Source organism: Nylanderia fulva, unplaced genomic scaffold (assembly GCF_048542155.1).
Source record: "Nylanderia fulva isolate GAGA-0341 unplaced genomic scaffold, ASM4854215v1 Scaffold143, whole genome shotgun sequence".
Lineage (NCBI taxonomy): Eukaryota > Metazoa > Arthropoda > Insecta > Hymenoptera > Formicidae > Nylanderia > Nylanderia fulva.
In genome coordinates, this window is record NW_028189655.1 from 259727 (window position 1) to 282535 (window position 22809).

Below are 22809 nucleotides of genomic sequence, written 5' to 3' on the forward strand. Positions count from 1 at the left end.
GTACTTTTCCGTCCCAGTATCTAATGGTATCGTTGCGTTTCCACACGTTTACTACGTATTGAATATAGGTAAAGAAACATTCTTCACAATTAGTTATGGGTTCAATTTTGTAACAAGCATAGCGACAGTTGAGACATGGAATAGGAGGTGCGGTTTCGCAAACTAAAACGTGATAATTATAAATGTCTTTAGGTACCGATCGAGTTCTTCGCGTGATGCGACAAATTTGGCAATAATTATCGTAAACTGTGCTTTTATAGCATCTAGCTCTATGTATATTAGGAAAAAATAGTAATATTTTCTGTATTAAAGGAAATCTCTGTAACAGAGTGTGGAGTTCAACAATATTAGGGTGTTCGTAGTACGTGTTAGAAGCTGTCGCGTTGTGATCGCATGGATTGTTGGAAGACATTTTTCTTAAATTTTAAACTATTAATTTCTTAGGGTCCACGGATGTGCTGAAACATTTTTTCCTTTCTTCGGTTTCTTTGAGGAAGAACACCTATCTCCCCTCCGTGTTTTAAACTGGCTAGAATTTTACACTTGATCATAATATATTTGCTCTTTCTTGGGGCTCTAATAACACTTTTGTCGCGCTTTCTCTCTCGGATATCGATATAAGTTGTTGAATCAAGTGTTTATGTATTCTTGATAATATGGGTTCTAGAGTTCTTCGATAGGTTTGATACGCGGATGGCAATCGGCTAGTCGTCCGAATTAAGTTGTATGGAAAATTTTGTTCTTCGTGGACGCTTTGTATTAGTAAGGAAAACATGGCGAGTTTTTAATGTGCTTTCGTCCCAATTATCTCTTTAATTTCGATTTGTTTTTTAAGTATTCTACTAATAAGTATGTGGCCGTTCTATATAGTCCTTTGATTGAGGATGTAGCATGGGTTTTAAAATGTTGAATCTTGAATTTTTTAGTTAGGATGCGTATTAAAAGTTGAATAGAAAAAATTGGTACTTGATCGGGTAAGGATAGCTTTGGAGTTCCATAAATGCAATAAATTATTTTGTAAGCGGTCGGCTATCGTTTATGAAAGGGCTTCTTTTAATGGTACTGGCTATCAGAGTAACTTTTGTTAAAATCCTTTCATGGTTTAAAATATTTAGTTCCGTATTCGTGATAGAATGGCCCTACTATGATCCTAGTGAAACTTGTGTCGCAGCTGTCCCAGGGTGTAATCGTAATAATCATTGTTGTTTGGTTTTACCGCGCGTTCATTTTTTAACTGACACTCGCGACATTTTCTAATATTCTTGAGATTCTTGTTTTCCACAGCGTACTCCACAAGTGTGAGGTCGAAGTCTATTAATGGGTTTTTCGTAACGCCTTTACGGCACCGCATGCTGATTCATGTTTTCTGAATCTAATTTTATTGTACGCGTTTTCTGTAGTATAGGTGTGATCGCTAAATTTTGACAAATAGTTCTATTTACGGGTGTCGTGAAAAAATTCTTTATGATGAATAACGTATGACCAAGGTGTCATCGAATTTAATGGCTTTTGCATGATGCTAAATAATTAGTTTGTAACTCTTTCGCAGTCGTAATAAAGGAACGTATACCAATTATTCAACAGTTTGCGTTCCCGACAAATCGACTTATTGTTCTTAATCAGGCTTGATATTAAATTATTTTAAATATTCATTTAACTATATAAAATAGGCAATAAGAGCCAAATCGCGGGTGACAGTGTGCGTTATTCTAACGAAAACTAAATTTCATTCGTTAGAATTAAAAGTGGGGTTTTTTTCTTTACGGGGGAAGAGGGAGACATGACGCTAAAAATCTCTTGCTAGAGATTTTCCAATTTTGATATCTTGGCCGTGTCCAAGTAAAATTTGGTGTCCTGTGGCACAGGGTATTTTAATTCTAACGAAAAAATTTAGTTTCGTTTAGAATACGCACTGTCATCCGCGATTTGGCTCTTATTGCCTATCTATATTTCATTTATATTTATTATTACCAGGAGCTAGTTTAACTCGTAATCTAAATTAATTTAATTTGGTTTTCTTTACTTATAACTCGTTCTCAAATTGAGGGGTTTTCGTATGTGGGTAAAAGATTTGCAATGGAATAAAGTTCGGCTCCTTGTCGTAAGGTGATCCGTCTAAACTTATAAAAATTACATGAGTTATCTTTTTGTGGTTTAATAAGTTATCCTCATTTCGCGTATTTTTCTTACTCGGAATTACGGGAGAGGGTTGTATAATTGGTATAGTTTCTGAAATTACCTGGTCGACGTAATCGTATTCTAAATTTAAATTTGACATATTGCATAGTCATGATTATCGTTATTAGGAATTGAACTTCCATCATCTGAATCGGAATCGTTTTCAGTTATATTAACATAATTGGGGTTTTCAATATTGTCTTGCCGTCGGTAGGGAGTTAGAGCATTTGTTTCAATTGGTCTGACGGAAGGTCCTGGTCTACTTGAAATATGGATTCATCGGATGACTCATCATTATCTGAAGCAAATATTGGTAAAACTAAATCTGTGGGTGGATTCCGCGATAAAGCATCGGCATTATTATTTAGTGATCCCTTTTGTATCTAATTGTCGTAATTGTATTCTGCTAGCTTGGTTTTTCCCACTTCCAGAGTGCTAAGGTTGGATCTTTTTATGGACGGTGCCACATTAAAGGTTTTGTGATCAGTTATTATCATAAAGTCTTCCGTATAAGGTCGTGTTCTGAAATGGTCTGGCATACAATATATGATGCTAGGCGTTCCTTTTCAATTGTTGAATAATTTTGTTTCCGGCAGTGTTTTTAAAATTCGAGAAGTATATATACAGGAAATCTTTCCTACCGGTCCCTCCTTAAATCCGCGTATCGCATACCCTGATGGCTCGGTATTAGTATGAAGGTCTAGTAAAATAGGATATTGGAGAATGGGATTTGAACTACGAGTGTTTCAAAAGTTTAAAAGGCTTCACTTGTTTAAATGCAATCGAATATGCTATCTTTGTACAATAAATCGTTAATGGTTTTCGCGACTTTAGAAAATTAGGTATAAATCTTCGGTAATAATCCGGCTAAACCGAGAAGTTGCTTTGAGGTTTTTCGGATTTGTTTGAAGTTGGAACTGCCGCTTTGAAAGAGCCGCTCAGCGCAGATAACGTTGTGGTAAAACGAGTAGAAGGAGAAGGATTGAGGGGGCCCCACTCCCGCTCAAAATGGGGTGTCCCACCAACCCAAGATATATGGTATTCAAGAAACTCACTTCCACCAATTGGTGGGGAAGCCTCCTTAGATGACGATGTGGAGATGCGGGGGTTCCTCACCTCCACTCAATGGTGGGGAGGGCCAGGGCCCCGAGCACCTCTGGCCAGAAGAAGGAGAAACCAAAGTACGGAGGAAGAAAATGGAGGTATGACACGAGAGAAAGCCCGAACCGCATCTAGGCATACCCCTCAGACAACAAGGAGGTAGGAATAAACATCCTAAAAGATCGGGAAATCTGCCATCTCGGGGAAACCTGGAGTTGCACGATCCCACAGTGGAGCGCGAGGTGCCCAAGAGGGAAGGAGCAAATCCAACTTGATGCAAATAAGAGGGCATCATCGAGAGTGCTTCGATCATATGCTAGGACGCCCGACCCCCAACTATAGAGATATACCTTGGAAGAACACAGAATCAATACAACCGATATGTACAACAGTTTGGCCACCAAACCTTGTGTGAAAAGGTGGAAGAGATAAAAGACAGTGGAAATACTGCCCACCCCCTACACCACCGCCCGCGCATCAACCTCAGAGCCCCTTTTCCAAAACAGAAGGAGGGAACAAGAAGGAGCGAAGCAACAAACACCAGCAGGATGACAAAAGTAGGACGTCGAAAAGAGGGGCAGCCCCCAAATTTTCGAAAAAAGTGGGAAACCACAGCTCCATACAGAGAGAAGGAACACCGGAAGGACACCGGCTCATGAGTGAGGTGGTGTCGAGAGAAGGAAACCAGAGGCTTCCGAGGTAAAGCAAGGGGTGGATAAAAGGGGACAACCCCACCTCCCCCGTTAAACAAACGCGTGCACCTAAAACATCCCCCAAGAGAAAGGAGCCCAGGAGAGCGCATCACGATTACGTCCTCCCGGAACTTATGAAAAAACCTCCGGGAATTGCGCGTATGAAAGTGGACACCAGGAACTGGCATCCAAGTGCGTCCAAGGATTAGAAGAGGAGTTAACGGCTCCCACTTTCGAGATTCTGAGACGGACGCCACGAAAGGCCGAACAAATTTCGCCTGGAACTGAGTTAGGTAGGCTGGCGGCAAAGAATAGTGTCCGAGTGCGCGTCCGACGAAAATGGCTTAGCTCAGAATTCGGGTGCTGATGAATCGTTCATGCCCCTAAGCAGAGAGGCAGTAGCCATTATGGCGATTGAAGAGAGGACGTACACCCGGGAGATTCGGCAAACTCCGTGGGTATAAAAGAGTGTGGGTTCGCTGTTCCATTCGGGGCGGCAATCGCATAATAAGAGACAGTCCATAGATCGGATGGGCACTCCGCCGTGGAAATACTGGATGCAAGACCCCGTCTATGCTAAAGTGTCTGGAGGGTGGATCATGTTCGCGCGGATGCCCATAAGCAGACCGCAGCGGTAAATTTTCCTTCGTTGCGGGTGAGAAGGCACAACGGCGAGGAGCTGTGTGGCGGCAGCAAGGTGCCTGGTGTGTGCGACAGGGCTGCCCGCCAATCACGAACTGGCAGCATGACGTGCACACCGTGCACAAAAACATAGGGGCGCGTGTCCGCTAATAAGCGGCGGACCGCCCCAAAGGAACGGTAAAGGGGCCGTCCCCGTTGCCCTCCCATGGATCCTAAGGAGGTAACCCAGGACAACGGGTACTCGATAGCCATGGAAAGGATAAATAGAGAGGAGGAGAAAACTCCCTACGGAAGAGAAAGAAGAACAGCGTCCTTCATGAAATCTGAAGGAGTGGCCCCCCGACAATGGATGTGTACGTGCCCGCGAATGCGCACAAGCATAGAGGAATGCCTGTAAAATTATACAATCCCATGTTAACCATTCATGGCCGGCCCAGCGCTCTTTGTCCCCGACCATGATGGAGAGAATTTCGGCCTAGGTGGATTGTAGCCGAGCCGCCAAAATACCAGACATCTTGATAAGCAGTGCGGATGGCTTGGCTGCAGATCACCCAAGAGCGCGTCAGCTCCCACCCCGGCGGAACCATTGAATTCGGAGAGGGCACAGTGACGTCAGATGGGGGTCCACCATCGTTATTGGTGTGTATCGCCCTCGAGTCCTTAGCCATGATATTCTGCGGAGACTGCACTCCATAGAAAAAAAAGGGTGGGCGATTACAGAATACCCCCCGCCCCAATGAGTCGTTTTGCCCGGACTTTCAACAGCGCCAAAGCGAGCGCTTGGGGCTCACTCGCTATGAGTCGTGGCGGGCAGACATGTTTTGGATTGGGCGCTCGATGTGCTCCCCTCTCCTGCACGGGTGTAGTGAAGTCCACGGGTGTTCAGAGGCAGGTGGAGTCGATCGTAGATCTGACTTGGGTCACTCCCTCTGCCCGATGTTGGGAAGTCGGTTTGGAGGGTGCTTGGCGGATCAGAAACAATATCAGACCATAGATATCTAGATTTTCGCCTCATCGCCTTCCCCGCGAGGTATAAAGCGCCTGCCGTATGAGAGACTCTGTTTCTCGAAGGTGGACCTAAAAGCGGACAACGCGTTCCTGGCCGGCCGCAATCGATGCGGCGAGCCCTGATCGGTTCTTGAGAAGCCGGGGGGAATCACAAAGGACGAAGGGGGCGTGGGCCTGCTGCGTACTATCGAGCGACGCGTGCGCGCATCCATGCCCAGCAACTAAAAGACGCCCCGCAGCCCCGAAAGCTATTGGGGGGTCGATGCGATCGTCAGAGGCGAGGCCTCCTGCCGACCAGGCAAGAAGGGGGGTTGTTGGAAGGAAAGATCCTAGCGGTCAGGACCCCTAAAGTTATCAGGACGTCGTGTGACATCTACAAAATGAGACGAATGAGCCTCGCGTCCTGTATACTGAAGGCAAAGTGCGAAGCTGTTGGAGTAACTATCTTCTCCCTACGAGGACCGCATGGGGCGGCTCATATATATATTGAAAAACTGAAAGGAGGGGGCGCCCCCCCCAGAGTCCTTGGACCCCATTTGTCGCCAAATCGTTCGACACCCTTTTCCCAGCGGGAAGAGTTTTCAAGCTTAACCCAATGCCTGAGCGGGTTGGATGTTGGCCGAGGAGGCCTGGTGGTCGCGGAGGGGAGCTCCCGTGATGCCTCAGGAAGTATAAACCCGAAAAGCCCCCGGTCCGATTGCATACCGGAAGGTATGTGCTCTCGCCTACAGGGTCCTAGCCTGAACCCATCGCGGAGGGATGTAATAGTACGAATGCCCCGCATGGGTGTTTCCCACGATATGTGGAAGGAGGCTCAGGGTAGTTCTCCTTCCAAATATGGGCCAGCCGAGGGATGTTCCCTCGCCATATAGGCTCCAATTTGCTTGATAGACGGCGGGGTAAATTTCTAGAAGAATAATGCGGACGCGCCCGTTGTCGATTATTTGTCCCCGGGAAAGACCAAATCAGCCATGAGCATTATGGCTTCCGGGTCGTACGAAGTCTACATCGATGCAGTCTTGCGGTGTTGCGTGTCGATCGCGGGTCCAAAATGTAGGATGTCGAGTGCTGATGCGGTGTCGTTGGATATATCCACTCTTTCAACACCCTGCCATGGCACCGGATAGGGGCGCGCCTAAATCACCCACGGGGGTCCCCCATATCTGGGTGTCCGATCCTGGCGTGATTAATTTCCGGGAGAACAGGCGATTGGGCCTACCGGAAGAAATGCCGAAGGACAAAGGCGTCATAATGAACGCGGGGTTCCGCAGGGGTCGGTACTCGGGCCCCTGCTTTTGAAATCTCGCATATTACGCCTTCTTCGGCAGGCGCGCTCCCCCCCTGGCTGTCACAGTTCACCGTGTGCTATACCGGATGAACCTTTGTGATGGCCGGTTGGAACTCGGTGAAGAGGCGACGCTCTAGCAAACTCTCGGTGACCGCTGTCGGTGCGGTTTGTTAGGCGAGATGGGACTTAAAGTGGCGCCCCCAAAGACCGAGGCATCTTTTTCATATGGCCTCTCGCGGGCGCCACCAAAGCCCGCATCCGCTGAAAGACACCCAATAGGTGGGGGCCTGTTTGAACATACTGTGGGCCTCCCCCTCGACACAGGTTGACCTTCATGAACACTTTTCCGGCGCCGCATTCCCCAAAGTAGAGAGGGCGCGAGGGCTCTGCAACGCCTGCTGCCCAATCTCGGGGGACCGGGCGGGTGTTGGAAGCTGTACGCTGGGACGGTGTTACCGCGCCATGCTCCTGTACCAGGGCCCCGTATGGTTTGAACGCCTGGAAGGCTACCCGCCGCACAAAGAATGCCCAAAGGCAGTGAGAACGGGTAGCTCCATAACAGATTGGCGTGCTAACCGTACGGTGAGCCTGGACGGCGACGGGGGTGCCTTCCGGATACCCCCCCGTGGGAATGCCGAGGCCCGCATTTACGCGGAGATTACACGCCACGATTGCGTATCGCAAGCGGGCGGGCATCATCCTGACAGGTATTCTCTGGCGTTGCAGTGAGGGTCCACATCCGGACGGTCTCTAATTCAAATTGGAGAAGGCCCTTGCAGATCCAACACTGCAGGGCATGCGCAACCATCGTGGCTATCCAGGCCCTGGTCTAGAAAGTTTGGCGACAGGGCCGGGAGGTGCCTCCACATGACCGGTGCTCACCAGTACAATGATGTTCCAGTTAAGTACCATGCAGAGGTAAGGACAAGAGACGCACGACTCCGTTACCATTGCGGCCAGACTACGTGGATCCAGGGCATGACCGCCCCAACTGCACACTCTCATGTGTGTGCTTGGCGGGATATAAACGGAGCGTCGTTGCCCGCAGCGGGAGGATATCTTCATTGCCCTCGCTCGGGGTGCAATGATAGAAACGAGAAGTATGGAGGCGTTCTCCTCGCTTTCTGCAGCAAATTCTGCTTGCATAATGCTTGAGGCGAAAGTAGGAAAGTGGAGAGGCAGGAGAGAAGAGGAAGTAGCGGGACTGCCCCCCTCTTTCCCGGCATACGGCGGTCCCCCCTTCGTGGTGGCCGGGTATCGGGGGGTAGCGGCCCTCCCGGGCAAAAGGAAAGAGGCCGACCGAACGGCGGGATGTGCCCCCCCCTGCGTCCCCGCTCCCCCTTCCAACGCCAGCCGTCGGTTCCGCCCAGTGGGGTCGGGGGGGCCGGTAGGGGGATATGCCCTCATAACGGAGGAGGAGCCACTAGGAGGAGGGATCCCCCCTCTATCCTTCCTTCCGTCGGCGTGAGCACGCCGTTTTCGGCGGCCGCGGTTCGGGGGGGGTCGGCCCCAACATCCCGCGTCCTAATATAGACGCGGGGTGATGTTTGCTGATGGGGAGCACTGGACATCTAAGTTCTGGGAACGCCCCCCCTGGGACGCCTCACGTTAGCCGGCGTGCGGGCTTGACCCCCCCACCGGGGGGTCTTCCCGCCGCGCCGTTGGTACACCAACCCCATCGCTGCGAACCTATTCCCAGAGCCCCAAGAATAGCGGAGGGAGTCGCACGCTGGTGGGCCGAGGTGGGCCACGGTCCCGCGCTTGGAGATGCTTTGCCTTTCCGGTCGGGGCGCTGGTCCCCCTCTGTGGAATTGACGCGCTGGCCCTTTCTCGCCGGGAGCACGATGCACCGGCGGATGGCAAACGTCGTCCACGTAGGGGTTCTCTTCCTTCTGAGAGGACCCCCTGTTGAGGGCGCTCCGTGGCGAATGCCGAATCCCCTTCCCTTCGTTAGGGTAGAGGAGCACCTGCTCCGGGCGGGGGTGGGCGGTCGCGCGGGACACTCGAGCCGTGACTCCGACACCCAAGTCTTTGGGAGGGCGCGACGTCGGGTTGGTACCGGCCCTGCGTCGCAAGCCGCGAGGACCCCGCAGTGCCTTCGCGGGGGGTAGAGTGTCGCTTCCGCCGACACTCCTCCAAGGATGATAAGGCGGGGGGACCGGCGAGACGCTGGAATCTTAGCACTCCTCCCCAGTCCCCCATACGCCCGAGAAGGTCTCCGATGGTTTGGTGGTATGTCTTAAGCCCCCCTTACCGATCCATTCGTGGAGTCTCCAAGGGGAACAAGAGTTCCCCATAACCATCCGACTTTCTCTTCCCGGAACGGTTGTAGCCATGGAATTCCGCCACTGCGTAAAAAAAAAAAAAAAAAAAGTGCTAACTGTACTGTTCGGTGTCCGCCGCAGAGAACTGCGAAATTCGGGACTGTTCTGAGGTCCTTCGTTTCGGCGTCCTCTTGCCTTCCGCACCTTGAGAGAGGGAAGCTCTCTGGATTAGGAGATCTTGTCAGATTCATGAGCCGTGGTGGGAGATCGTTAGGCTCACGGAGCGCCGTGCTGTGCTACTAACGGAGTTTCGAGTCATGGTCCTTCTTTGGCGCCCTTTTCAACTAGCGCTTAAAACTTAGAGAGTAACGAGAAATTTAAAAAAAAATACGGCCGGACGTGACACTATAACATCAAACGAACCTGGATAGAATGGAATCCAACAATATTACTATTCCCAGACTATACGAAAACACTTACCCCAGCATCTTACGGTGGAAACCCCGAACCGCTTTCTATAGGAGGACAAATCCCCGAGAGGTTTTATCAATTTTCCCCCCCCGAGAGCCCTCCCTTGCCCCAAAAGGGGATCGGGGAGCCGGCTACTAGCCCCCCCCGGTTCCTGGGTCGACGTGCTATGATCGGGGCCCTCACCCCTCTCTCGCCGAACCCTTTTTTGGGTTTCCCACGCCCCCCCCCCCACACAATAAACGTCCCAGAACGTTTACAAGACTAAATTGCACGACATGTACACACCACAAGGAAACATATTAAGGCCAAGGCCCACCCCTTTCTAGGGGCCCAAGAGGACTATGGCAATCCCCGTAAGGTGGGGGGTTTTGTTCCCCCACCTTCCCAAAGAAACAGGCAAGGACGACATACTTGACGCGATTAGAGGCCGCGGATTCACCTCTCGGAAACCCTCCCCGGCACTCAGTACACCCTCGCCGAAACCCTACGACAAAAACTTGGGGGGGAAAGGGAACACGGAGTCCACCTTTCGGAAATTTCCCCCCCGGGACCCTCCACCCACCGCTACCCAAAACGACAAACAAAGACAAAACCAACACTAAAAAACAGGGGGGGCATACTGCCCCGGCACGGGGGACCCGGGCCTCTCCGCGACCCCCCCCCCCCGATCATCTACCTCCGTCCATCCCCCGGGCTTCGGGAGATCCCCATCGGGGGCGCCCGGAGCCTGCGCGCCTCGGCAGAAGGGGTAACCCCTTCCACGCCTTTTGGGAGGGACGCCCCACGCGAGCGCAAGCAGCCGATCCGCCGATGCCCCGCCGGTTTTTCCCGCCGACGCAAGGAAGGCATCGGGGGGGCGCCCCACATTTTGGGCCGCCTTGTGCCCCGCGCCACCACATCTGTAGCAGTGACCACGCATCCACCCCGGCCCACAAAATTGGGGGGAATGGCCAAAACCCCTTTAAACCGATAACATGGGGACGGCGAGCCAATGGAAACCTCCAATGTCTCCCCCCCCCCCTCAATCGATATCCTCTTTGCGGTCAAAGCTTTCCGCCACTCTGACAGGGCGCGCAAAAATCGTGCCGTTGCACGAAATTTGGGAAACCTTTGGATTTCCCGGCCCTGAATCCCCCACTCCCGGCAACCCCCGAAACTACAACTTCTCCAATTTCTCTGCCTCTTTACAGGGCCTTGGGCCCCTCAAATCGGACTCCTCCATCCGTGTAGGGCGGGGCCAACCCCTAATTCCCTCTACTTCTGGGAAGAAAATCCCTGAGCTTAGTCGCGGTAAATCCCGCCCTCGGGCGCCCGAGTCTTTTCCGGGAACCGCAGCAAAATCTTGCCGGTTACCCCTCTTCTCATTCGCTCGAGTGATATTTAACCCTTAAAGTCGATCTTGGATTTTGCCTCGAAAAACTGAGGCATATGATCTCGCCTCCATTCCCCCCCGAAAACGTCAGCGAAAACAATTTACCGGAGGGGGGGCCCCCAGAAGGAACCCCACCTACCTCCTTTATCGAGTAGTCCCCCCTTAGAGGCACCCTTCCCCCTGCACGCTCCTTCGCCGGGGGAGGGGCGTCTGAGCCCCTCCCACACGTCGCCCCTCTTCCCCTTGGAGACTCCAAGGGCCAGGGGCTCCGCAGAGTCCTCCGCAAGAGCGGAAACAGCAGAGCCCCCACACAGGCCAACCACACGTAGCATTCAAACATCCCACCTTTCATTTACACTCTACACTTTGTTACAAACCTTTCACTTTTCACGGGACTTTTAACATTTTTACAAACTTTATCATTGTAATAATTCAAATCTTAATTATACATAATGTTTTTTAAGAAAATCAATATTCCATACAACCTTCAAATTTTTTATTTGTTACTATTAATTCTTTTTTTTCCCTTTTGCTTTATACTTTCAATGAATAAACATTACTTTTTCGAAAATCTGGTGAAATTTAAATTTTTAAGTCGCTAATTTTTGGTGACCCCGAGTGATTTAAACCCGACGTAATAAATTTAAAGCCGACGTGATATTAAGCCGAAAGTGATATTAAAGCCGACGCATTTTTAAAGGTTTGCGAATAAGTGCCCAGTGCTCGCGTATTTTTAATCTCGAAATATTTCATCGTGGAAAAATTGGGGGATATTCTGAAATTTTAAAAGATCCATTCCCCGGATTTTGAAAATCAGAGGCGAATTATCCTTCACGGAAATTCTCAAATCATTTTATCGGATTCTGGAACAAGAGGAAGCCAATAAATAGATCCCATTTTAGACCTTCTTATACACGATTGATATGGAATTGGCGAGCGGTCAAATCAGGTTGGCTCAGATAATTAAATATTTACCCTTCCTCAAACTGGACATCAGGTGAGTGATCCTATGTTACATTCCCCACCAAATGAGTTTCGTTTTAAACACTCCCGACTTCTTTCTGGCATAAAAAAAACCTAAAACTCTGTTTTGCTTTCTATTGAAAGTGATTTTAAACGGTTTATCAAATTCGATAGATGATAATACCTATAGTTCGTCATTCGTCATCTTGAGGGAACAACCCTTAGTAAACATATCTAAAGTCTTGAAAATCCACCTGAAACAGATAAAATTATTTAAAAAAATTTTAATAAATCGCTTTACGGATTCGAGGAAAACGTTTGAGAAAAAATTTTAGCGGGAAATGAAACTAATGATAAAAGCCTTCGGATTACGTCGGAATTCGTCTTTTTTCTGGAGGTCTTTAGCAGATAGTTTTTTGGGGCAAATATTTGGCTTCAACGCTTCCACAATAAAATTTCAAACAACTTTGGGCCGTAGTAAAAGATGTTCCTCTTGTTAACTTGGGGAAATTTGCCGATAAAATTGCTATCGGGACGGGGGTTTGCAAGTCGCGGAAGTTTCCCAAAATAATGCAAGTAATAAATCTTCGGATTTCGCGGATTTGCTACGAGATCGAAGCTCTTGAAGTTTCTTCGCGTCGTCGAGATCTTTTCCAAAAAGCCGGGTCTAAGAATAGAGATTTAGATCTTTTATCGCGTCCCAAAAAAAATCAAATAAGATATTAAAGATACACCCAATTTTTTTTTAAACCATAAGATTTGGTGATAAGGCTAAAACGATGTACTTTCCTTGTTCTATGCCCAAAACATTCTTTGGCTTCACAGGAAAACTAAAAGGGCCGCTTAAGATGGGGCTGCTTACACGGTGTTTCTACAATTGCCTCATTATTTTCGACAGACATTCAAATTTTGAGAATTTTCTTGTCGATACGGGCGCTGATATAATCGTTGTTACCTAAAAAGGTTTTATTGAAGCCCGGTGGCATACTAATATTAAAACTTTTTTGCCGCAAATAGGGGTACTCAAATTAATACTTACGGTTCTAAAACTTTAATTTTGAACCTCGGTTTAAGGAGAGAATTCAATGGAAATTTTGTGTCGCGGATATTCAACGTCTCTATTTTAGGCGCCGATTTCCTTTGTCATTTTAATATCCTAATTGACATTAAAAACAAGGAAATTGATTGATAATAGTTACCGGTCTTATGAATACTGGAAAAATTCAAAGAAGTTGCACATTGTCAATTTTTACCACATCTCCTGATTCTGTGTACCACAAATTTTTAACCGAATTTCCAGGACTCACCCGTTTTCTCTAATTTCCTCGGTAAAAACACATGGTGTTGAACATCATATCGTTACGGAAGGTTCTCCTAAATTTTCGACTCCCAGAAGACTTACTCCTGAGAAACCTTAAATGTGCCAAGGAAGAATTCAAGTCTATGATGGAGCAAGGAATTTGCAGGCCTTTAAGCAGCTCCTGGGCAGCCCTCTACATATGGTACCTAAAAAGGAACAAAATTCTTGGAGACTGTGTGGTGATTATCGTGCACTCAATTCAGTGACTATCCCGGATCGTTATCCCTTACCTCATATTCAAGATTTTTCTTCTTCACTTTTTGGTAAGAATATCTTTTCTAAAATCGACTTAGTTAAAGCGTACTATCAAGTACCCGTCGCTAAAGAAGATATTCACAAAACAGCTGTCACTACTCCATTTGGGCTTTTTGAATTTGTCGTAATGCCTTTCGGTTTACGAAACGCAGCCCAAACTTTTCAACGGCTCATGAACTTTTTACTTAATGATTTGAGTTTTGCCTTTTGTTATCTTGATGACATTCTTATGCTTCTAAAGATGAGAAAGAAACATATTGCTCACTTACGCATTATTTTTGATCGTCTTCAACAAGCTGGAATGACAATCAATGTCGCTAAATGTCTTTTCGGTCAAAGCGAGATTTCTTTTCTTGGTTACTTAGTTTCTAACCAAGGAGTTAAACCTACATCCGAAAAAGTGAAATCAATTATTGATTATCCTAAACCTAAGACACTTCATGAATTACGCAGATTCTTAGGAATTATCAATTATTATCGTCGCTGTCTCAAGGATGCTGCAAATCATCAAGCTCTGTTAACAGAATATTTAAAGGACAGTCGCAAGAGGGATAGAAGAATTATTTCTTGGACTAAAGAAGCGGAATTAGCTTTGGAGTCATGTAAAGAAGAACTTTTACAAGTTACTACCCTTTCTCATCCTGCTCCTCATGCTCCTTTTATTTTAACTTGTGATGCTTCTGACTTTGCTGTTGGTGCATCACTTGAACAGTCTATTGACGACGATATCAAACCAATAGCATTTTTCTCAAAGAAACTAGACAAAGCTCAAAGAAATTATAGCACTTATGATAGAGAACTTCTTAGCATTTATTTGGATATTAAACATTTCAGGCATTTTGTTGAAGGAAGACAACTGATTATCAGAACTGATCATAAACCTTTGATTTTTGCTTTCCGTCAGAAATTGGATAAAGCGTCACCAAGACAGATCAGACAATTAAACTTTATTGCTCAATTCTCTACAAATATTACCTATATTTCTGGAAAAATGAATTCAGTTGCTGATGCTCTGTCAAGAATTGAATCTATTTCAATGCCTATTATAGTTTCTTTAGAAGAACTTGCTAATTATCAGAAAGAAGATGAAGAACTTCAAGTTTTACTTTCTTCAAATTCTTCACTTCTGTTGAAGAAACTTATTCTTTCAGGAACAACCATACCTATTTATTGTGATTGCTCTTCGAAATTAATTCGTCCATATGTTCCTAAACTCTTACGCAAGAGAATTTTTGATGTTGTTCATGGACTCGCTCACCCCAGCGGCAGATTGACATCTAAACAATTACTACTGAAATTCATTTGGCCTTCTTTGAAGAAAGATGTGAAGGAATGGACTCGAACTTGTCTTTCATGTCAACGTGCGAAGATTTCAAGACACACCAAGAATTCTCCAATTAAGATTGCAATTCCTGATCAACGCTTTCAGCATGTGCATTTAGACATTGTTGGACCACTTCCTATTTGTCAAAATTACCGTTATTGTCTTACTATGATTGATCGTTTTTCCAGATGCCCTGAAGCTGTTCCTATTTCTGAGATTTCTGCTGAAACTGTTTCTACAACATTTTATTCACATTGGGTAGCACGTTTTGGTTCTCCTATCAGCATTACAACAGATCAAGGTCCTCAGTTTGAAGCAGCTTTATTCAAAGCTTTAACAAACCTAATTGGATGCCAAAGGATTAGAACTTCTGCTTATCATCCTGCTTCAAATGGAATTCTGGAAAGATGGCATAGGACTTTGAAAGCAGCGATTATGTGCCACGAAACAACCAACTGGGTAGAATCTTTACCTTTAGTTCTTTTGGGATTACGTTCGTGTTTCAAAGAAGATTTAAAAGCTTCACCTGCAGAACTTCTTTATGGATCCACTCTTCGTATTCCTGGAGAATTTTTCATTGAAGAAGATTTTCCTGCAGATCCTGAAATCTTTCTTAAAAAACACAGGATTCATATGAGGAATATCAGATCATCTCCTACAAGTCATCATTGCAAAAGATCACCTTTTGTTCACAAGAATCTTTTTGATTGTACTCATGTTTGGATTCGAGAAGATACTGTTAGGAAGTCACTACAACCTCCTTATTCTGGCCCTTTTCCTATTGAGAAACGTATCTCTAATCATTTATTTGCAGTTAATGTTTCAGGAAGAGTTGTCAATATTTCGACAGAACGTCTCAAGCCAGCCTTCATTCCTAGAACTTCAGATTCTACTGAACTTTCTACCAGATCTTCAGCTCCTGTTCCTGCTATTTCAACTTCTGTTCCTGCTCTTTCAACTCCTGTTCCTGCTACTTCAGCTCCTGTTCCTGCTACTTCAGCTCCTGTTTCTGCTACTTCAAATCCTTCTTCTTCTGCTACTGTTGGAAAAGCTTTACGCACCTACCCACCAAAGAAGAAGAAAGTCCATTTCGCAACGAATATCGTCACTTGGGGGGGAGTACTGTAGCATTCATCATCCACACCTTTCATTTACACTCTACACTTTTATTACACCTTACACTTTTTACTGCACTTTTACACTTTTTACATCTTTATACATTTGTAATAACTTCAATTCATTAATATACATAATGTTTTTAAGAAAAATCAATATTTCCATAACAACACATTCATTCATTTATTTGTTACATATTAATTCTTTTTGTTCTTTCGCTTTATACTTTCAATGAATAAACATTACTTTTTCAAAGATCTGGTGAATTTATTTATAAGTCGCTACAACACCACCACCGACACTCGAGACAGGCGCGCGTATGGGATCCACTCCGTAGACCGGAGTGGGCCCATCCCGCCCCCCAAGCTCTGACCTAATAGCGGCCACCACCGAAAGCGATATGTCGTCCCTCAAGTCCCCGAAGCGACGATCCAGAAGGGACGACACATCAAGCGCCGTAAAAGGGCGATCCTCCGCAACCACAGCCCCAGATTCCTCCGCCAAACCAGGCGGGGACCTCTCAACAGAGGGCAGACAAAGCCGCTTCTTCCTTGCGCCCTTGTCCATGGCGCCTTTACCTGAAAAGTAAAATGCCTCGATGTCCGGAATCGCAGAGCAAACAAACGCAAGCTCCTCCGTGAGGCGCTCCACTTCGCGTTCCTGGGCCGACATACGAATCCTCAGGCCTTGGTTCTCACTCCTGAGAACATCCATGCGAGGATCGGCCTCCGAAGAGGTCCTCGCCACGACTTCATCGAGGATGCCACCCAGCTTCCTTGAGGAGGCTATGAGCTCCTCGGCCATGAAATCTTCAAGGCCAGGGAGACCAGCCACCCTCTCCACTTGGGTGACAAATCTATCCGCCAGTTTCCGAAGCTCCACAGTAGTGGACCCCCGCAACTCTGCACGGTATACCACGTCCGGCGGAGCAACATCCTTGCCAATCGCAGTAAGAATTGGTCCCAGGGAGAGGTCCAACACTCTACGCGCATACGCAAGCCTCAGCTCATCACGCTCAGCAGCTGCCAGGCGTTTCTTGGCTTGCGCAAGATTGACATATTCGCCCGTTGTTTTAGGGCGACTTCGCTTTTCCGCGCCGCACTTACCTGGAGGCTTCTTTCGGGGGTACTGCCTCCTGCCCATCAGCAACCTCTTATCTAATGGAGCCCAGGTCTTGTCCCTCTTACTTTCCTCATTCTCTGTGGAACTCGCCGATGGCAGAGATATAAAGGATGGCTCCCCTACATCCCGCTCGTCGTCCCCACTATCACCCCTCACCTTCTCCGGTGAAGGGAGAGGCTGAGAGTCACTCTCCTCTTCAACTGTTTCTCCAGTCAGTGATTCTGCGGTACTAACCGCGATCACAGGTTCGAAGAACTGCACACAAACATGTTTGGCGCAGAACCTCGTTTCACTACGCGAACACTCCCGGAAAAAGACGTCCATACATTTCGCGAGGTCCTTATATTCGTGATGAGCCTGATAGCTCCGAACCACTTTATTCAGAAGGACTCGGCGAATCTGCGCAGCAAGTTCCTTCTGGTCTACACTCCGGTCACGAATTCCTCCAGCGTAACGCTAGATTACGCAACCGATCGCGCACAGCAGTCCACTCATTCCTCGGCACTGTAGCAGTCCAGTCTGCAGCCCCAGCCGGCAAAGCTGCAGACGACCTGTCGTACGATGACGACATGGAGGGAGCCAGGCCTACACCCCTCCCCCACGCCGGTTTCCGGTACCCGAACCCGGGACGTTCTCTTCTTTTTCCGAACTCATCATGATACTGAAAAGAAATTGGTTTTTTCTGTCAGGGGTTTTCCTTCCCCTTAGGAGGTTGCCTTACTCAGCTAACGGGGCCTCCCCCCCCGGGTGTTATCTTCGGTGTTTTCCTTCACCTAGTGCAGTGGACAAGTCCTTTTTAGGGCCTGCACGCCCATCACACCCCGTTCATCCATCACCACACACTCCAGCTCGGGTACCTCGGGATTGCGACACCCGTACACTACAGGGATGAGTCTGTAGTGTCCCTGAGGGAAGCATCTATATAACCTAGAACAAAACCCTAGGTCAACGTCGGGTTTTATTCTCAAATAGGAGGGGAGATGTAACGTCCAGACAAATTTCAAAATTTCAATTTTTTCAAAAATTTATCCTTTAACATATTAGTCATGACAATCTCTAACCTACATGAAAGACCGGTATTAACAAATATTTAATCACATATAATTACTCATAAGTTAAAACATGTTTTCTCACAAATGACAATGGGAATAGCTACCCACTTTTAAGGGAGGGGTATGCTAATTTCGATGGAAAAAAGGCATGTTTTTACGATTTTTTTTTGGCGAAACAGATAATGTTACTTTATTTATTCAATTTCCATGTAATAATACAACATTTGAAGAGTAACTTGCTAAATTTTTATCGAAAAATATCGAAAAATACGCGAGTGACAACGAATTTCCGGAGGCGCTTCTAAAAAGTAGTTTGGCGGTGATCATTATAACTCGTAGTAGAATTATCTGAAACCAAAAAATAAAAATGGATTCGTTAAAGGAGATGTTTTTCGAGGTAACGCTGGGAGAAATTTTTTTTTTATTTTTTAATTTTTAGTAGCACTTTGAAGCCAAAATTCTGATTTTTGGTGCAAAAAATCGAATTATTTGTTTTTGTAAAATTAACAATTTTTAACAAATCAAAAAAAGCTCCCAGGAATACCTGGTAAATGTTGTTAAAAAGCAGTGTGCCAAATTTCAGAACAATTGATCGAGTAGATTTTGAGTTATCGTGATCACGAACTTCGAAAATGGCAAGTTTGAGAAAAACGCTTTAAACTTTTGCACACTAAAAATTTCGAAATAAAAGTCGATAGTTCTTTTATACTCACACAGAATCATCGATACCAGGTCCATACAGCAAGGCGTTTTTATCCAGAAGATCCAGAGCATCTTTTTGTGTTTGTCTCTGCGAAACTCTCCCTTCTTTACTGTTGTAGACCGCTTTCTCGTCTCCTCTAGTAATTCGCAAATCGTCAACTTGTCGCGCCCATTCGTGAGAACTAGGGCCTGTACCGATGTGCATCTCTTTCATGAAGGCCAACAGGGCAATAGAACCTTCATTAAAAGTACAAGCAGCTACATTAGCTGCAATTTGTACGGTTGTAGAGGTTCCACTGTATGCCTTTGGAGAGATTTTCCATATTAGCTGATTGAGGCTTTTGTTATTGTTTTGTGTAAAACCTCCAAGACATCGCTGCAACAGTGCGTCCTTGCTCAAGTCCTCATAAATGGGCTTCATGGCTTCCAGAACCTTAAAAGGAAGAGCTGCGTAGCTGTGTTTGAATGATTTTAGAGCATCTGCAGCTGCAGCTTTTTGCCACTCGCACCAGGAATCTTCGCCGCTCGGGCATTTCTCGTGCTGTGGGTTTTTGTCGTTTGAACTGTAGTGGTAGTATGTCGCCCATATATCATTTTTCATCTTCTGAACTGAATCGGAATTGCGTCGAATGGCCAATCCGTAGTAAACAGTTAATTTGTCTATCATTTTGCCTGTTAATTGTTCTTTTCCAGACAGGATTTTTTTTTATGGTTTTTCCGGTTTTGGTCGTTGTAACAACTACTGTCTTGTTTACCAGATCACGCAGACGCGTTCCCATGCGTTTCTGCACATGTCCTACGCATTCCTTTTTATTTATTACAAAATCTTCACCATAAGGGTTTGCGTCAATAACGCCGCTGTACGTCTTCGAATCGCCATCTCCAATGTAATTACGATATTTCACCCCAAGAGTTTCCAAAGATCGTTGGAACATTTCTACGATTGCTGCTACCTCCATGTTTCCAGACGGTCCGACGTGGTTGGCTTTGCATTCTCCGCTACTAACATGTTCTTTGTGCCACTCTTCATATTCAGCAGTACTGGATTTATTTTCCCAAGTTTTACATCGTTGGCAGAAGCTGCTTTTTACTAAAATGTCAAATACTTTGCCAGTATGAAATCCAATGAGAGAAGCAACGCCAAATAACGAAGCAAACCCTCTTTTCTTCCATGTGCCGTCGCCTGATACAGTAACTTCTGTTGTTTCTTCTAAATTATGCGTTTTACACATTTCTTTTTTTTCTTCTTCTACGGCCGATGCAAAAAACTTCTTGGCAACATTTGTTGTATATTCACACATTTCATCTACATACTTATTACATACTCTTTTCGTTAAAAAAGCACTAGCCAAGTCCATTAGTCCACACAATTTATTGCACCCGGCTAAGCCTAAGCCTAATACTCGCATTGCAAAAGCGAATCTTAAATTGACATCGTATTTTCCAGAATCTATTCTTGTAGAAGATGGAATATAATGAGGCGATGCACAGCTTTTGCATGTCATTTTGATATTAAAACCGAGTCCTTCTTTTTTGCATGATGTGAAATTGACTTCTCCATCACACTTTTTACATTTCACTATAGTAGAGATTGTTGAAAAAACCAAAACAAAATCTACTATCCTATAATGTTTTTGGAGATCTTCTTCTATTTCAATAGCGGGACGATTTTTAATTTTTTTCGACGACGAGCTGCCAGCTGTTACTTCATCGTTTTTACGCTTTTGTGGCGGTATTATTTTTTTTACTCGGTTCAAATACTTTTTACCGTATTTACGATCATCTCTAGTCACTTTTCGAGGCATTTTTAATAATAATAAATACACTCAGTAACAGTTTAAACACAAACACAGTTCAAAATGCCCGAAAATTCAACGAACTCGAACGATAACAGTCAAATTTTGCGACTCACTTTCTACCGTTCAACACGACATACAGCGAGCAACTGATGTATATACCATGTTTTCAATGCACACAAGGCTGCCTAAAAAGACGCTTTCAGCAATAAAGGAATTTAGGGGTTACGAATGAATACAATAGCGTGCCACGACAGCGCGCCGCACACCGGTCAAGGAGGTAGAGAAATACGGCTCGGAGCAACGGTCCTTTAAACGTTCATAACTTCTTTACTTTTGCTCCGATCGACTTGAAATTTTGACTGAATATTCTTGAGATGTTGCGCATTCATTTAAAAAAATTAAAAAAAAATGCCCAAAAAATATTTTAAATAGCATACCCCCCCCCCTTAAATAATATTTCCATCATAAAAAGCATAATTAACAAGGGTGCTCCGCTCCGGATCATTCGTTAGGAAACATACAAGTTAGAGAATAAGCACGCCTATAGCAAATATATTATTAACCTTAAAACTCTCATTCATTAATTAGGAGACTAAAAAATTCATATGCAATATAACATTATATCCGTCGTACGTTCGAAGGTACTACCAAATAAGGATATCATAGTTCAACCATGAATATATAGGTATTTTATCTTGATTATGATTTTTTCTATATTAAGCACCAATTTACATCTAGCTTGTGACGTGGTCCTTTTGAGCCCGTCACAAGGGCGGACGCGCCCGGCCGGGAAGCGTCTGAGAGCGCTATATTATTTTGTGTCTCGTGCGGGTGAGCAGCGACCTTTTCGCTAGCTCGCCCGCACTCTGTATCGGGATCGAGGTGGTAGGCCAGGAGAACGGCCATTGTTTTAGGGAGAAGAGGACCCGGACAGGCGACGGAGGAACGACCTCGAAAGGGGAGGAGCAGAGACTGAGCGACCGGCCCGGTGAGTATTACGAACGATAACCTATACACGGTACCGAGAAAATAAGGAAGCGATACTGCAGAGAAACTCGTTACAACTTCGATGGGACGAACAGGAGCAGTCCAGATCAGGGAGTAAAAGGCGCCTACATCCCTCGACAAGGATGATGCCCTGAGGGGCCCGCCACCACGCCTCGAGAGAAACACGGAGATCTAACGGGATTGATCACCCCGGAACGACTTCCCTCAGCCAAGAAAGGTCGTTTGGAACATCAGCATACGGCCATACGAGGTGTGGACGGGACCGCCGAAAATGGACCTGCTACATCATCGCTCCCGAGGGCTGGAATTTGAATTTGGCGGCGGAAGTCCGCGACCAGCCGCGAGACACCGGAATCGATACGAGGATCGATTCCGGGTCCGGCGCGGGGCGCAACGCTGCCGCGAAACCTGGCAACCGGGCCGGGGTGGCGCGCATTGTCTTCCCCCTCCCCACCAGCGTACCTGCCGAGGTCCCGCCGGCCCGAAAGGAAATCACTGTTCGGCCAGCCGGTGTCCTGCGAGCACACCCAGGGACAACGACCCACTACAGCCCACTGCGACGGCGAAATATTGTAAGGCCACCTCCTCGATCGTCCGGTAAGCGCGGATTCGGCAGAGACCCGTGAGTCATTAGGGAAATATAACGATACCGAGCAATTATGCTGTAGATAATTTAGTACCGAGAATTAGTTGAGAGACTCACGGAACTCACGTCGGTTTCCGCGTCATTAAGTTATTGCGTAAATCTTTGCCTTCTTCGCCTCTCCGAGGGGCACCGAAACGAGTCGACAGTCATATCGTAGTATATTATATTTGTAGCATTGTATCGAGTCATTAATTAACGAAATTTGAGAATAAGTTTCGCTGGATTGGTATATGATCCATTCGATTCCGAGCCGGTTACAAAGGGAGGAGAGTAACGATAACTAAAGATTTCGATAACACCCAGCGATCTCCCAACGGCTCGATAATACAATTATAGCTACTTTGATTCACACCATTTATATACTATTAACTGAAAATATATTCTTATTTTATCCTATTTCTGAGTACAATCAATATCGAGATTTCCTCTCTCTCTCCGGGACTGCG

General features: G+C 46.1%; 1 protein-coding gene across 1 annotated transcript; it reads right to left on the reverse strand.

Annotated features, from left to right (window-relative positions):
* Positions 1-18917: 18917 nt before the first annotated feature.
* On the reverse strand, positions 18918-20698 carry LOC146724211 (uncharacterized). The gene is made up of 2 exons (XM_085480335.1): positions 19655-20698; positions 18918-19614 (listed from the first exon to the last, which is right to left on the reverse strand). The coding sequence occupies exons 1-2, from the start codon at positions 20413-20415 to the stop codon at positions 18918-18920; spliced, it is 1458 nt and encodes a 485-aa protein (XP_085336461.1). The 5' UTR covers positions 20416-20698.
* Between the last annotated feature and the right edge of the window lie 2111 nt (positions 20699-22809).